The 16,541-nt window shown below is 40.5% G+C and overlaps 1 protein-coding gene across 10 annotated transcripts in view; it reads right to left on the reverse strand.

The window, feature by feature from the left end:
* Positions 1 to 16,541, reverse strand: part of LOC124718930 (programmed cell death 6-interacting protein) — a 147,802-nt gene that overhangs the window by 12,997 nt on the left and 118,264 nt on the right. The window contains exon 16 of one of the 10 annotated variants that reach the window (XM_047244591.1): positions 15,074 to 15,393. The exons of 8 other annotated variants lie outside the window; for them this stretch is intronic. In XM_047244591.1, the coding sequence (XP_047100547.1) occupies positions 15,377 to 15,393 (17 nt within the window). In that variant the 3' untranslated portion in view covers positions 15,074 to 15,376. Of the gene's footprint in view, positions 1 to 15,073; positions 15,394 to 16,541 lie in introns of those variants that run through there. One more of the 10 variants, XM_047244593.1, reaches the window with a different exon arrangement.

The following is a 16,541-nucleotide window of genomic DNA, read 5'->3' on the forward strand; positions in this document are numbered from 1 at the left end:
TTAACTCGACCAACAGTGAAAGATTGTGTGTGTGTGTGTGTGTGTGTGTGTGTGTGTGTGTGTGTGTGTGTGTGTGTGTGTGTGTGTGTGTGTGTGTGTTTGTTGCCAGGAGGCACAAATTGAGGATGAGAAACCTCGTCAGCGGTCACACGGCATCATTACAGATCCCCAAAAGTTGGACTACTTCCTCTGTCGATGTGTGCCAAGTGTTCACAGGCTCCGAGAACTAAAACTGAATAAAAATGATTTTTCAATTACGTAAATGTGTTTTAGCAACCACGAGTCATTTATCGTAATATTATGTATTTGTGTAAAGTTAACGAACCTAAAGAATTTATAAGACTGAGCCGCTGACGAGACGGCATCGTGTAACAGACAAATACGAGCATCAGATTAGATTAGTACTTGTTCCATTGATCGTGAATACGACACTTTGTAATGATGTGGAACGTGTCGGGTTAATAAAAGGTGTATACACAAGATATTACATTAGACAAAGTGTTACATGACAATATTTTTAACTTTTTCTGAGGGGGATGGGGAAATTACCCAATATCAATATCCAAAACTTCATCTAATGAGTAGGAGGAGTTGCCATTAAGAAATTATTTTAATTTCCTTCTAAGTGCTGTATGGCTATCTGTCAGACTTTTGATGCTATTAGGTAAGTGACCAAAGACTTCTGTGGCAGCATAATTTACCGCCTTCTGAGCCAAAGTTAGATTTAACCTTGAGTAGTGAAGATCATCCTTTCTCCTAGTGTTGTAGCCATGTACACTGCTATTACTTTTGAATTCATTTGGATTGTTAATAACAAATTTCATAAGTGTATGTATATATATATATGAACACACTTTTACTCAATGATGAGTTAGCCCAGAATATGATGCCAAACGAAAGCAGAGAATGAAAATAGGCATGATAAGCTAATTTACTGAGATGTATATCGCCAAAATTTGCAACGACCCTAATAGCGTAAGTAGCTTAACTCAAACGTTTCAGCAGAACTTCAGTGTGTTTTTCCAGTTCAATCCCTCATCAATGCATACACCTAGAAATTTACTGTGTGGAACTGTACGTACCGTGTTCAGATTCACGAAAGTCATAAGTGAGGTACTATTGGGTAAAAACATAAACGTTTGCTCAAAAAAATGAAGGTTACCACATACAGTTGTGTGCCCAAAATAGAAGTTGCACCGTTATCGTATTTTCTTTCCTTATCAATCGTCAAAGTACAAATGTGGAATTTGACGAAACGGTGAAAACACAGCAGCACAGAACGAAACAGCGAGAACACTCGACGGCGCCCACGTGTGGACAGACTGCATCAATTTCCATGTCTCTGCACAGCAGTAATCCACCTACCAAAAGCCACAGAAATCACATTGTCCACATTTGCTACGAGCTGTTCCTTTTTGCTGCATATAAATTGGTTCATTTTAACTCTACGTGTCAACACACACTGTTTCCGGGGAATGTCAGATAACACCTCACCTAAGAACCTTATTAACATGCCAGCCTTTACAACCTGTTACACAGTACCGTCTTAAATAGCTTGTGCTTCTGCAGACTTCACATTCATTATCTCCAGGCACTGATTGTACAGAAATGCAGAGTTTTACAGATAAATGATCTAAAAGAGTGAGAGAACAGACATCTCTACAGTTTTGATCAGTTTCAGCCCTTCGACTCGAGGTACGGGATACGTGCAGCCGAGGAACGTGTCAGCAGACAGCACGATATGCGGGTCGGAACTCCCAACAACTGGGACAGAAGTACTGATTTTTCTGTCACACACAGTAGAATTACTCATGTTTCTAATCAGAAATATAAAGCCTTTCTGTCTGGTGAAGAAATGCAGTACGGGATGGTAAATGAAATGAAGTGTTTTAGATGGCAGAGAAGAAGCACGTTTGTATGGCCAGATCTTGCAACTACCAAATGTGCTTTCCTCTTCTCCTCCTCCCCCAATGCTGAGTGTTCACAAAATGCAAATATTGTGTGTGTGTGTGTGTGTGTGTGTGTGTGTGCACGCACATGTTATCACAGGGAGGTGGCAGTGTTGGTGCACTTGTTGCGGGTGGCAGGTGTAGAAGACAGCTGCTGTGTGTGAGATTTCGAAAGTACATATCTTTTCGTCTAGCAGAAAGACTAATATGTGAAAGTTACTGACAGATTAAAACTGTTTCAGGCTAGAACTCTAACCGGGGACTCTGCATTCAGTGAGTAATGCTCTTAGTGAGCGAACAATCTGGACATGAAGCAGATTTATTTAGGGGATTAATGTCTGTAATACCAGCTCTAGGAACAGTATAGAGGTGAGCAGTAGCTGAAAGCTATTTTTCCCCCCCACTGATATCACACTCTCATCCCATCCCTCACTGGATACACAATGCAGACAAAATCAAATCGATTTTACACAAAATGCTATCGCTGAAAGAACCTGGGCATTACGAAGCTCGGGTACTACTGCTGTGTATGGCTTTAAGGGTGGAGTTAAAGGCAACTCTACAAGTTTTACACTTGCCCATTCTAGAATGAAACTGTTTTCGATGTTTGTTCTGTGGCCGGAGGTGACACACATTTACACGGAAAACACCAGTTTAAACGGTGGGTAGCATCTGGATGAAAAGATTTCAAAGTGAATGCCGCCACCGGGAAATATCGCGTCAGTACTTTTTGACGAAACATTCGTTGCCTCGGCAATGGCAGTCGATAGTGGGAGGTAGTGACGCAGATCTTTACAAATATCGGTTGGCAAAATTCTCAAGAATAAACCTGGCTAAGAAAACAGAATGATGATTTTTATGAAACTACGGAGCACCTGACTGCGAAAGTGTTTCAGTATTGGGGAGGGGGGAAAGCAACCTACAAGCAACTTACAATACGGGAAATGCCAGAACACGAAACGTATTTCCCACATTTAGCTTCTAAGGTTTTTCATTTCTCTTCTAACTCTCCATCACTGATTTGTGCTTAACCTCAACTGAATAGGCAATTTCAGGTATAGGTGGGTAATTTGCAGATCCTGCAAAGAATTATTGACATACGGTACACAGCCATTGGATCATTACTAGGAGAAATGTGTCAGTCCACATGGAAAATATGTTACAAAATAAATGTGTTTCAAAGACTATTTTGACACTTTCACTTACAGTAAGAGAACTTTTCTGACAGTTGCACGATACTGTTACTTTCGTACACTTGTCAAGCCAATTGCCTCGGCTCAGTTTCCAGACGGAGTTGGGATCTCTATAATTTGTACTTGTTCCTTATTTCTAACTTTTCCCCTCCTTTACCCTTTACTACCTTTAGTGTCTGTAACAACAATATGAACAGGACGGATTGCTACCCACCACCTAGAGGAGGTGCTGAGTTGCAGACAGTGAGTACACACACACACACACACACACACACACACACACACACACACACACACACACACACACACACTCTCTCTCTCTCTCTAGTCGTGCTGTGCGTTTTCAAATTCTGGTGGACTTTTTTGTCTGCAAGCATTTCATTGTTTATCTTTGTCTGTCAAACATTTGACAGTGTTATGACAATCCCAGGCAAATAATATGTCAAAATTCTCTATTTAAACAACTAATCTTAATAAATTTATGGGATTTCAAACAGAAAAAAGCTCCCAACATAGGAAAAAGTCGGTCCTTGCGTCAGCATCTGGCAACTCAACTCCTCTGAAAGTACGATCGGTTTGATGGAATATGTCAAAAGTAGTTTTGACTACAGCTTCTAGGATTCTGGCCCTTACCCAGGACAGCAGTCGAGCACAATCTCCGTTCTTTCGAACTGACCTCAGAGAATGTCTCACGTAAAGACGTGTCAGCAGCACTAAGTTCATTTGACGCCACAAACTGTTATAAAAAATTATGTAGTCTGCAAGTTTTAATCGAAAGTTTTCACGACGACTGCACCGGTCGCACTACTGTCCTTGCCCAGAATAGAGGGCTGACAATTACTAGCTAACCAAGTTTTAGCGATCTGATAAATAAAACACTAGTATTACACATTTCTAACAAAATCATTTTCAGTTACTGCAATATATAATCATTTTGTTTCCTTGAAGTCAATGAACTGATACAATGAACTAAAACAATACAACTGTTCCATCTGAATAATTTGTACTTAGATTTGGAAGGATAAGTACACTGCACATCAATTAACTGAGATTAGTCAACAGCTAAAGCTTCATTTCATAAGTCACTCAACATTACATAATTTCCAAAATAAGTACTACCGAGAAGAAAGAACAACCAAAATTCCAACACTGTGATAATTCGTACCTCAGCTACTTCTCCATTAATTTTCCTCAGTTTTTAGTCATCAAAATTGTTGCTCTTCTGCCAAACTGTCCTTTACCTCAAACCTTTACTGCTGCTAGAATATCTCCGTGTATTTACTTTCAAGCTGACACACCCAGCATTGCCCGGGTATTCATTTTGTGAATTCACTATTAGAAACAAAAAAATGAACTGTTTTTGAAATGTAATATTGAAGAAACCTCACTTCCATGTATTTGAGATAACACCTTTTAATTTATGAAATTGTCCTACAAAGAAATATCATGATGTACAAATATATAGGTAAAGTACCCCGGGCACAGCCGCTTCACGTCACTGCAGCACAATTTTATAAACGTCTTTACAGCAGTGCCTCTTCGTCGTAGCTCTACGACAGTTATTGTTTTCGCCTACAGTCGTTTCAACTTAGCAGTGGGAAGCTGTCGAAAGCACTGCTAAGTGTCAGGGATTTCCTTAAGATGACTCAGTACAGGAGTGTCTTTGTAGCAAAGAACAAATGTATGAAAACCTCTTGCGTGATGTGGCTGTTTTTTACGCATGTCAGTATTTACAATAGGATATCTCTCAAACTGTGTCGTATGATATTTTTTCGTAGGTAGATCGAGCGGCATTTGTAGATACTGTTCGCGAAATATATTGCAAATAGTGTTATTAGCAGAGTAGTAATAAATTTAAATGTTGTGCACATTGTGGCAGTTTTTCACATACACTCCTGGAAATGGAAAAAAGAACACATTGACACCGGTATGTCAGACCCACCATACTTGCTCCGGACGCTGCGAGAGGGCTGTACAAGCAATGATCACACGCACGGCACAGCGGACACACCAGGAACCGCGGTGTTGGCCGTCGAATGGCGCTAGCTGAGCAGCATTTGTGCACCGCCGCCGTCAGTGTCAGCCAGTTTGCCGTGGCATACGGAGCTCCATCGCAGTCTTTAACACTGGTAGCATGCCGCGACAGCGTGGACGTGAACCGTATGTGCAGTTGACGGACTTTGAGCGAGGGCGTATAGTGGGCATGCGGGAGGCCGGGTGGACGTACCGCCGAATTGTTCAACACGTGGGGCGTGAGGTCTCCACAGTACATCGATGTTGTCGCCAGTGGTCGGCGGAAGGTGCACGTGCCCGTCGACCTGGGACCGGACCGCAGCGACGCACGGATGCACGCCAAGACCGTAGGATCCTACGCAGTGCCAGAGGGGACCGCACTGCCACTTCCCAGCAAATTAGGGACACTGTTGCTCCTGGGGTATCGGCGAGGACCATTCGCAACCGTCTCCATGAAGCTGGGCTACGGTCCCGCACACCGTTAGGCCGTCTTCCGCTCACGCCCCAACATCGTGCAGCCCGCCTCCAGTGGTGTCGCGACAGGCGTGAATCGAGGGACGAATGGAGACGTGTCGTCTTCAGCAATGAGAGTCGCTTCTGCCTTGGTGCCAATGATGGTCGTATGCGTGTTTGGCGCCGTGCAGGTGAGCGCCACAATCAGGACTGCATACGACCAAGGCACACAGGGCCAACACCCGGCATCATGGTGTGGGGAGCGATCTCCTACACATCCAAACCGTCATCGAACCCATCGTTCTACCATTCCTAGACCGGTAAGGGAACTTTCTGTTCCAACAGGACAATGCACGTCCGCATGTATCCCGTGCCACCCAACGTGCTCTAGAAGGTGTAAGTCAACTACCCTGGCCAGCAAGATCTGCGGATCTGTCCCCCATTGAGCATGTTTGGGACTGGATGAAGCGTTGTCTCACGCGGTCTGCACGTCCAGCATGAACGCTGGTCCAACTGAGGCGCCAGGTGGAAATGGCATGGCAAGCCGTTCCACAGGACTACATCCAGCATCTCTACGATCGTCTCCATGGGAGAATAGCAGCCTGCATTGCTGCGAAAGGTGGATATACACTGTACTAGTGCCGACATTGTGCATGCTCTGTTGCCTGTGTCTATGTGCCTGTGGTTCTGTCAGTGTGATCATGTAATGTATCTGACCCCAGGAATGTGTCAATAAAGTTTCCCCTTCCTGGGACAATGAATTCACGGTGTTCTTATTTCAATTTCCAGCAGTGTATCTCAGATCTTATGACATCCTGTGGTTCTCAGCGCACAGGGATTATTGCCTGACAGTAAGGGGTATGTGTACCAAGTTTGGTTCAAATCAGCCCAGTGATTTAGGAGGAGATGTGGAACACGCGTACGTGCAACCTCCCCCCCCCCCCCCCCCACCCTCATAATATGTATGGATTTTCACACATTTATCTGTTCCCATTCTTTTCAGTTCTCTATAAGCTAAGGAGTGACTCAAGAATACTAAGTACTTGTTTGGAATGTAGACTCATCACACATGGCCAATGTAACAGACAAAAAGTTCAAAGAAGGGCAGCACATTTTGTATTATCGCAAAATACGGGACAGAATGTCACTGAAATGATACAGCATTTGGGCTGGACACCATTAAAAGAAAGGTGTTTTTCGTTCCGACTGAATCTTCTCACGAAATTCCAATCACCAATTTTCTCCTCCGAATGCGAAAATGTTTTGACACCGACTTACGTGTGGAGAAACAATCACCACAATAAAACAGAGGAAATCAGAGCTCCTACGAAAAGATATAGGTGTTCGTTCTTTCCACACGCTATACTAGATTGGAATAATAGAGAATTGTGTAGGTGGTTCGATGCACCCTCTGTTAGGCACTTAAATGTGATTTGCAGAGTATCCGTGTAGATGTAGATCTGACACTGACATTAGTTATGAAGAAATTTAAAATCACTCTCTAGATAAATGACACATTTATTGTAGAAGTATTTGTTGTTGTCCTCAACATATATGTTGATATTTATGGGATTCTGAATGAATCTTTTTCTTTTAGCAGAACTTTGTTGTCTGTCACGTGCAGATACCAAACATAATAAAACGATTGTATGCCAATATGTAAAATATTATTTCCTTCCCGTCTTTCCTAATTTTAAGCTAGGCAGGGGCTATCTCGTTTCCTTCACGTTACTTCAGACTAGTACTTTTCGCATGTCATACGTGGGATTTGTGCATAATACTGAGGAAAAAAGTCAGCAACAAAGAGCTTCAAAATATAGAATACCGTCATTAATGTGTAACATGCAACACTCAAATTGCAAATATGAGACAAAAAATATTCTTTCAAGAAAACATAGAATTTTGACATTTCTGCTGCTCGATACAAGTGGACAGCAAACAATTTTTGTTCCACCGAGTTTCCAGCCGAGCTGCTTTCCTGAAGCATCTCATTTCTTGCTATCTGTGTCTAAAGAATATGACAATTCCCATTCTACAGGTGGGTAGTAAGAGGTATGGGATATATACCCATACATGAGGATGTGTAGCATTGGCCTCAACATACATTAAGTGCCCATTTTCTTCTTGTTCGTGCCATCTATGCCTTTTTTTAACATTTTTTCTGGACAACTGCCAACAGCTGTAAAACATTAAAGACATTTATGACATGCAGCTGTGTAAGTATTTAATTTGCTACCACCACTTTCTGTCATTGGCCACCACTGCAGTATCGTGATTTTTACTTACACACTTTGAGTCCCCAGCACTCATTTTTCGATGCTCAATGAGTCTACATTTTTTTGACTGTAGTTTACTAACAAAATTCAAACGAGTCAGAGAATATCCAAATGTTGGACTTCTTCATACACTCAGGTGGTGGTATTTCTATGATGATACAAAGGTGTTACATAATTATTTACATGTAAGATTCACAAATAATTGCATTGCAAATGAAATCTCCGAAAATAATAATGTAATATCTTTGCATCATCTTACATTACTAATAACATCACCTGTATACATAGTGAAATACGACACTGGTAATCTCTGAAGTATCTGAATTTTCTTTTCCAGTGGGCCACCAGACAAGAAATGTGTGTATTTACGTCATTATGTCTACTCGCACCATGTTTAAAAACTACGTAACCACTATTGGAAGTGGTAAACGATTCTCTGTTTTGTCAAAATTAAAAATTGCAATTTGTGACTGAAGGCAGTTTGTTTTGTATATACGTCATGTAAATTTTGCTGTATCTCTGGAGGAAGGGGGGAGGGGGAAGGAGAACAACTCGAGTGTCACAGAGAAACTGCGCACACAACAATTTCGAAGTATGGTACTTTGTTCATCATTGTACATCTAGAAAATGTTAAAATAAAATGATACAGGAACAATGTTATTAAGAACACATTATCAAAATACGCAGTTACAAGACGTTCTTAACCCTTAACTCGAAAAATCGGTTGCTCAGACCCCTCATTTATTTTAAATGTCGAGTGTGCAAAAAAGTGCGGCTTCACTTTCCCAGTACCTTCAGCGCAATACTTGCTGCGTTTAAAGCAGCAGTCAAGAATCAGTTTTACTTGGTCAGTGAAGGCATACAGAGTACTGTTTACAGGCGTGGGCAAAGTGGTGTGCCTGAGATACCACACGTTTCGTATTACGTACAAGAATTTGGTAGGTCCAATAGACCGCACGTTTCTAATTACGACATTTTTGCTGTTATTTTATAGAGTCTTCTTCTATGCGTGAATTTATGTCATATATCTAAAAACACAGATGATGTGACTTACCGAACGAAAGTGCTGGCAGGTCGATAGACACACAAACAAACACAAACATACACATGAAATTCAAGCTTTCGCAACAAACTGTTGCCTCATCAGGAAAGAGGGAAGGAGAGGGAAAGACGAAAGGATGTGGGTTTTAAGGGAGAGGGTAAGGAGTCATTCCAATCCCGGGAGCGGAAAGACTTACCTTAGGGGGAAAGAAGGGGTATACAGTCGCACACACACACATATCCATCGGCACATACACAGACACAAGCAGACATTTGTAAAGGCAAAGAGTTTTTCCCACGTGGAATATTTCCCTCTATTAAATTTATGTCATATTTCAGGTATAACATGGATCGACTTTCTACGAAGAGTAACATATCTACAGCTAGTCCAGATTTGGAAGGTTGGGTCCAAGCACAGATAATGCAATTTAGATGAACAGAAAAGTGGGATCGATGATGACACATTTGATGATTTTGGTGATGATCCAGATTTTGTGATAGGTGATAGCCACCATGAAACAGAGACTGATACTGGTGAAGAAAATGTTTTATTGGAAGAAGAGCCTAGAGCAGTCCATAGTACACATAACACCTCACAGAAAACACAGTACTTTTATGGTAAAAATAATTTCTAATGGGAACGCTCTGAGCCTGTTAGAACAAGAAGAACACCAAAGCACAACATTCTGAAAGGAGGAATGCCCGGCCTAACAGCCAAAAGTTAAAGTTTAGGACAATACAAACGTGAAACTGAATACAATAAGGGCAAAGTTGCAGGAAACAATTAATCCGTCTAATTACAGAGATACTGACAATGTTGAAATCAAAGCTTTCATAGGCCTTCTGATGATGACATCAATATTCAAATCCTCTCACGAAAATATGTTGCCTCTTTCAAAAAGGATCTGACCGGTCGTGCTATATTTGTGGTGACAATGTCGGCAAAGCGCTTTGAAATACTTCTAAGCAGTCTGAGACTTGACAATTCGACTACCAGTGACGAAAGAAAGAAGTCAGACCCCAGCCGCCCAGTATCAAACATTTTTGAGAAATTCATTTTCAGGTCTCAGCAATTGTACCACATAAAAGGCAATGTTACACTGGATGAAATGTTAGTATCATTCAGGGAAAAATGTCCTTTCTGCGTTTATATGCCTAGCAAACCAGCCAAATACGGCATAAAAATTATGTGCCCGGCAGACTCTGGAAACGCTTACCTCTTCAATGCCTACATACATTCAGGGAAAGATGACGGATGTGACCTGACAGAAGAAGAGAAGAAGCTTGCCAAACCAATTCAGGCTGTTTTACGTCTGTGCAAATCAATAGAAGGAAGTGACAGAAACATTACCACTGACAATCGGTTTACATCTATAGAACTCATTCATGAGCTGAGAAAGAAGGGACTAACATACGTAGGAACGGTCAGAAAGAACAAATGCGAAATTTCCCAAGAGTTTTTGGCTGATAAAAGCAGGCCAGATGGGTTAGCATTATATGGATTCTCTGTCAATACAACACTGGTTTCATTTGTTCCTAAGAGAAACAAGGCAGTAATTCTTGTGTCTTCAATGCATCATTCCACGGAAAATGATACCATGAAAAATAAGCCAGAAATTATTTGTTACTACAATGCAACCAAATCTGGACCAATTTATTTGACATGAAATGTGCCAATTATTCATCGGACGTACAAGGTGCTGGCCAATGGCAGTCTCTTATACACTTGTAAACATCAGTAGTGTGAACAGTTTTGTTCTGTGTTTGTGCTACAGAGGAAACCCCATGCCAACTCCTCTCAAATTCACCAAAAGTCTGCCCATGGAGCTGATAGAGCCACATCTAAGAAGACGCATGGAAATTCAAAATTTACCCAGAAATATCAAAAAAATGATCCACAAAGTTCTGGGAAACACTCAGCAATCAAGCTAAGATATACCAAGTGATAGAATGGACAAAAGGAAAACGTGTATGAAGTGCCCTGCGTCCAAGAATAGGAAAACGGCATACAAGTGCATCAAATGTGGTCACCCAGTTTGCCTGGAATGCAGCAGAAAGATGTGTGTCGACTGTACAAAAGAGAAGTGACTTAATATTTCAGTTCAGTTGATTATTATCTTTTTTTTACATTTTCTGCAATATTTTATTTATGCTAGGGAATATTAAAAATTTATATTAAATTTATTTATTACTATTAAATATATATTTATATTTTTATATTTATATTAAACTTACTTATAACAGGAATTAAATGACTATTTACTTGATTTCTGTCAACTTATGTGGAGTACCGTGATATAAAATATTAGGTGGTGTGAGAGACTGCATGTTTCTAGTTACGCACATTTCAGAGATGTTTCATGTTAAGGGTTAAAAATTATTTGTGCTAGGATATTGTGATAAAGAATGATCCCCTTCAACAACATGAACTCAAGAGTTGGAACAGTGACTTTCTTTTCAATCATTTGTCACAGTTTTTTGGACTTCACAACTTATCTGATGTGTAATTGATGTACCGTAGTAGTTCTTTTACACAGGAGGAAAGGACAAAATTTACCACTTAGCCTGTGTATACAAAACAAATTTTGGGGCAGTTCTGTAATTTTAGTGTTACTTGCTTATGCAGATACTGTGAGGATGGCCAATAAATGGAAACAATCGTAATAAAGTAAATATTCATAAAGATTTATTTAAATGTGCCCTATTTACCCTCACTTTTTCTGCAAGAATCTCCCGTCTATGTCACTGCAGCTCCTGTTGTCCTCCTCCACGAATGTCTTGTAATCATTTGTTTCAGAAATTAGGCATTTTGACTTTTGATATTTATTCCCTCAACGTTTGTTGTTAATAACCCACTGCAGTCCAAAAAGAACAATGATGTATGTAATTACAATATCGGAAAAAATTGACATTCATTATTCTACATTAAGATTGCCTAACACAGAAAGGGGGTGCAAAATGTTACTGCCAAAATTCTTGATCACTTACCCAATAGTATGCAATGCCTGACAAATGGCAAAGCTACATTTGAAAACAAACTCCTCCTATTCCATAGAAGGATATCTATTTTCGTACTGTGTAGAAGGTGGTGGGTAGGAATTACTCTCACCCACCTATACTTATAAAACAATAAAATAAAAAAGTACCACTTCTAAAGGGTCAGCATTCAAGCCATATTCATATACAAATGTGAAATGGAAATGTAAAATGGCTCAATCTACATTGTTATGACAAATGGAAATGAGACAGAGGGAAAGTAAGAAAACCGTTTATCATTTCAAAAGCAATTGTCAGGACTGAGAATACATTATCCCACGGCAGTGCCTTCCCGGAAAAACAGTCAGGGTTGCCAGCAGAACCACCAGTGTACCCAGGTGTGCATCTGTTCATCCGAAGCAAATTGACGGCAGCAGAAGTCTTTCTCCAGGGCTCCAAAAATATGGAAATATGGGAGAGATCGTAACTGTACAGAGGTCACGTAAGGGCTTCCCAGCAAAACTTCTGCAGCGTACTCGAACCGACCTCGGCAACGTACTGACGGACAAAGAAATGCACACCTCGATACAATTGTGGTTCCGTAGGCAACTGCGAACATTTTTCCACAAAGGCACCGACCGTCTCACTCGATCTGACTATAGTCTACTACCCTCATTTTACTTTTGTAGACATTCGTCTCCTATCAGACGCTATTCATTCCGTTCGACTGCCCTTCCGAGTCCCTCGTCGGCTCCGACCGAATAGCAGTATTGTTGGTGAACCTCACAGTGTTTGTGTCTTTTTCCTTAACTTCAATTCTCTTTCCAAATTTCTCCTGTTCAGAATACAGAGTGAGTAACACTGGGGGGTAGCTACAGCCGCGGCTCACTCCCTGCCTCTTTTTCATGTCGTTCAAACTTTAACTGCAGTCTGGTTGGTGTACAAGTTGCAAAACATAATAAATAATACTTAAATCACACCCCAAAACATGGGATACAAATTACTGAAAAATTCGAGAAAATACATATAAATTACATTATGTCATTTACGAACACAATTCCGGGTATTTTCCCCTCCTGTCCTTTACTGGTATGCCTCCTTTTGTCCCGTGACTCTCAGTGACTGGAACCCTACTTATTATTATTATTTCTGCTGACAATTTCATCTTTTGTCCAATATTTTTGTGCCTAAGTGTTCTGTTGCATTCTGTGATTTTTGTTTCATTTGGAAGACAGATTAAAATACAGTTACTAAATCTGACACTGAAATAATGTGTTATGTGAATAGCACCTCCAACAAACAATGTGTACATGGAGTGAGTAGACGATCTAACGCTATGCGGTTCTATAGCTATTTTTTACGTTTGTACCGTGCGAGAACGGAAGTACAAATCTGGTAAGTAGTGTTTTAGAATTTATCACCTACACAAGCTCTACACACAGTACTATTGTAGAAACAAGCTGCCGGTCGGTTTGATTTTGTAGCTCCATATGTAAAGTAATAAGAAGTAATAAGCATTATTCAGCTTCGACGATACTGCATTCGGACAAAAAGGCTTCGAGCCCTGACGAGAGTGGAAAACCTGACCGGAACTGGTCGCCTACCAGTTTTCACTGACAACTTGAAAGAATTTTATTTCCCGTGATACAAAAATCGGTGCTATTAAGGAATTTCTTCCATATAAATTACAATTTGAAGAAATGATTAAAAAGAGTGTTACATTACATTTATGTACTAAGTTTTTGTGATACTTCTCAAGAGTGTGTTGCAGTTTTTCTAAACCAGTGCCCAAACTAAGAAGCGTGAAGCTCTATAAACACAGAAGACATCTGATTAATACAAATTAGGTTACCAAAAAATACACGGGCATATGTCGGTCGGTCGATTTGGGGGAAGGGACCGAGCACAAAGGTCATCAGTCCCATCGGATCAGGAAAGAACGGGGAAGGAAGTCTGCCGCACCCCTTCGACGGGACCGCCCCGGCATTTGCCTGAAGTGATTTACGGAAGTCGTGGAAAATTTAAATTGGGGTGGCTGGACGCAGGTTCTAACGGTCATCTTCTCGAATGCGGGTCCAGTGTGAATATGTTCTAAAAAACTGTCAGAGAAGTGTGTGCACGAATTAAAAAATAGCTGGTAACAGTTCCATGGTCCCGTAATTTGAGCATTTCAAAACTATCATCATCTCTATTTCTTAACAGTTTACAGAAGCGAGTTTGTTTCTAGAAAATTTCCACATTTTTCCAGATTATAATTCAGAATGTCCCCGAACAAACTTCTCTCGTACGTGGGAACGAGTTTTACTTTCCCCGAGAATTTCCGATTTTTCGCACAAGTTGCCACTGTGATATAGCGACATTCTTAAAGGTTCCAGTCTGAAGATTCTTTACAAAAATTACTGAAAATTAGATGAGATTAAGAATGGCTACATTCAATGTGGTCTTACATAAAGAATTACCCAACCATACTACTGGCTTAGAAGAGAACAACAGACCAGAATTATTAGGTGTGCAGAAACTGAACTAAGTCTCCGTGAGAGATCCACGGAAATATATCACCGATGTACAAATGCAGTCGTAACAGAAGATGAAGCTGAGGACCCTTACAAGGTGCTGAAACCGAGCAAGTTTTCACTTTGAGGTGCTCCCTGCACACACACACACACACACACACACACACACACACACACACACACACACACACACACAAAGATGAACAAAAGCAAACCAAAAACAAAATTAAAAAGCTCAAAATGTAAACATATATAAATTTTATCGCAGATGTTCAGAGACAGAAAATGATAAATAGGTAATAACGAGACACAAAAGCAGTGAGCAAGGATTATCAAAAAGTTACAAGTGTATGTGTGGGTGAAAGCATTTTGTATTTCTAAACATATATCTGCATTGCTCTATTGTTAATCTGTTATAATCACACTACATTGGCTGAACAGAAACAATGGTATAAAAGCTGCATCTAAGTGCTTACAGGGGAAACGGAGTACAGAAAGGAGGACAAGGAAGAAGAAGGAAAGGGGGTCAGAGAGCAGAAGCTTTCACCTGACAAGCAGGAAGGGTAGCTGAACAATCACCACAAGATGTTACAAAATTATTTTATTAAAACATTTAAATTTTTATCTTCTGAGATTCAGGCACTTAAATTCTCCCACTAGATAAAGATTAAAGGGTGTAAACAGATTTAAGCGAGGAAGTACAGCGCTATCACATACAATGATTAATATTACTGTTAACATTACAAAAAACTATTTCCTATTTGTTACTGAGCAAAAGGCAGCAGATAAGTGAGGTAGTTTGCTGTGACGGTGAGGTATGCACACTTTCATTCCCAGTCCGTTTCGTTACGGCCGTCAGATCGATTGCACTTTCGGTTCACAGAATAAATGCCGTCAAGTCCACTGCGCTAGGAAGAATCGAGACTGGGGAGTGCAGACCTGCTCTACAAGGTCGTATTGAGTTAAGCTTCATTCTGACCTGCAATATCAAGCAAAACCTTCAACTTTATTGTGTGCCACTGAAATATAAAGCAAGCAGTTATTTTCTACAAAATATGTAAGAACTGAACACACGTCAGTGCAGGATAGCGGTTTATCGAACACGTACACCGGTTATCTTCGAGAGTAAACCACGAGACACAAAAGGTGAGAAAGGTGAAGAAGCAGCTCGGCATATTTCGTTAGTACTCGTCTGTGGCAGTTTCCCGAAGTCCTATTAAATGTATCAAGTTCAGTCTGTTGATGAAATAATTTTAAGTAAAACAGATATTTCGACAAAACTTTTCTTTCTGGTTATTTTATTTGTAGTACAGACTTTAAGCATAGATTATTAATCTTGTAAAAACACAGATTTGAACATTAAAGCATCACGTTACTGACACAAATCGGTCTATTTCTCCTCCGTCGATAAGCCTGTGCTACTTTCCACTCATAACCAACAACTCGACAAAAGGCTCAATTTTTTGACCTACCTATAAATTTGAAAAAGCGTGCCCCGGCACATTTTTGGTCGTCTCTTTCCCATTTAAGTATCATATCGAAGATCGATACCTCTACGCTTTTCCATTTTGACAATCTTTTCTATCTTCCACCTAAACTTATTTTGCTGTGCTCTTCTTTCACAATCACCGTGCACACATTTCTTATTTTTCAACTCAAACCAATTGGACCCTACGTTATTTTACTTTCATTCCCCGCTTTAGTGCAGCACGTGTTTGAGGGTCTAATTTAAACTCACATATTTTGTGCTTCCTTACTTTCTCAACCCTTACCTTCCGAAGTCTGAAATGCCAGCAGGTTTTCGTGTCAGTGAAAGTTCTATTACCAGCTCATTTGTCCTCGAGACAGCAGTCTCAACACTGTGTCGGACTCTGCTATCTATCGATATGTCTGACTTTAATCTGGTTCTCAAAATTTTATGAAACATATCTTCCCTCCCACCCGTTATAGGAAATTGTCCAGGAGGAAAACGACAACAGAATTAAAATTAGGTCGCAGTGTAATAGTCTCTCCCACTACAGCTCCAGCGTCATTAAGGTACGAGCAGTCAGTGCACTGTCGTTATCGAAGTCGGCGTATCACGGGGGCTGCACAATCACGATACTATACACATTTTTATAGCAACAG

Source organism: Schistocerca piceifrons, chromosome 10, assembly GCF_021461385.2.
Source record: "Schistocerca piceifrons isolate TAMUIC-IGC-003096 chromosome 10, iqSchPice1.1, whole genome shotgun sequence".
Taxonomy (NCBI): domain Eukaryota; kingdom Metazoa; phylum Arthropoda; class Insecta; order Orthoptera; family Acrididae; genus Schistocerca; species Schistocerca piceifrons.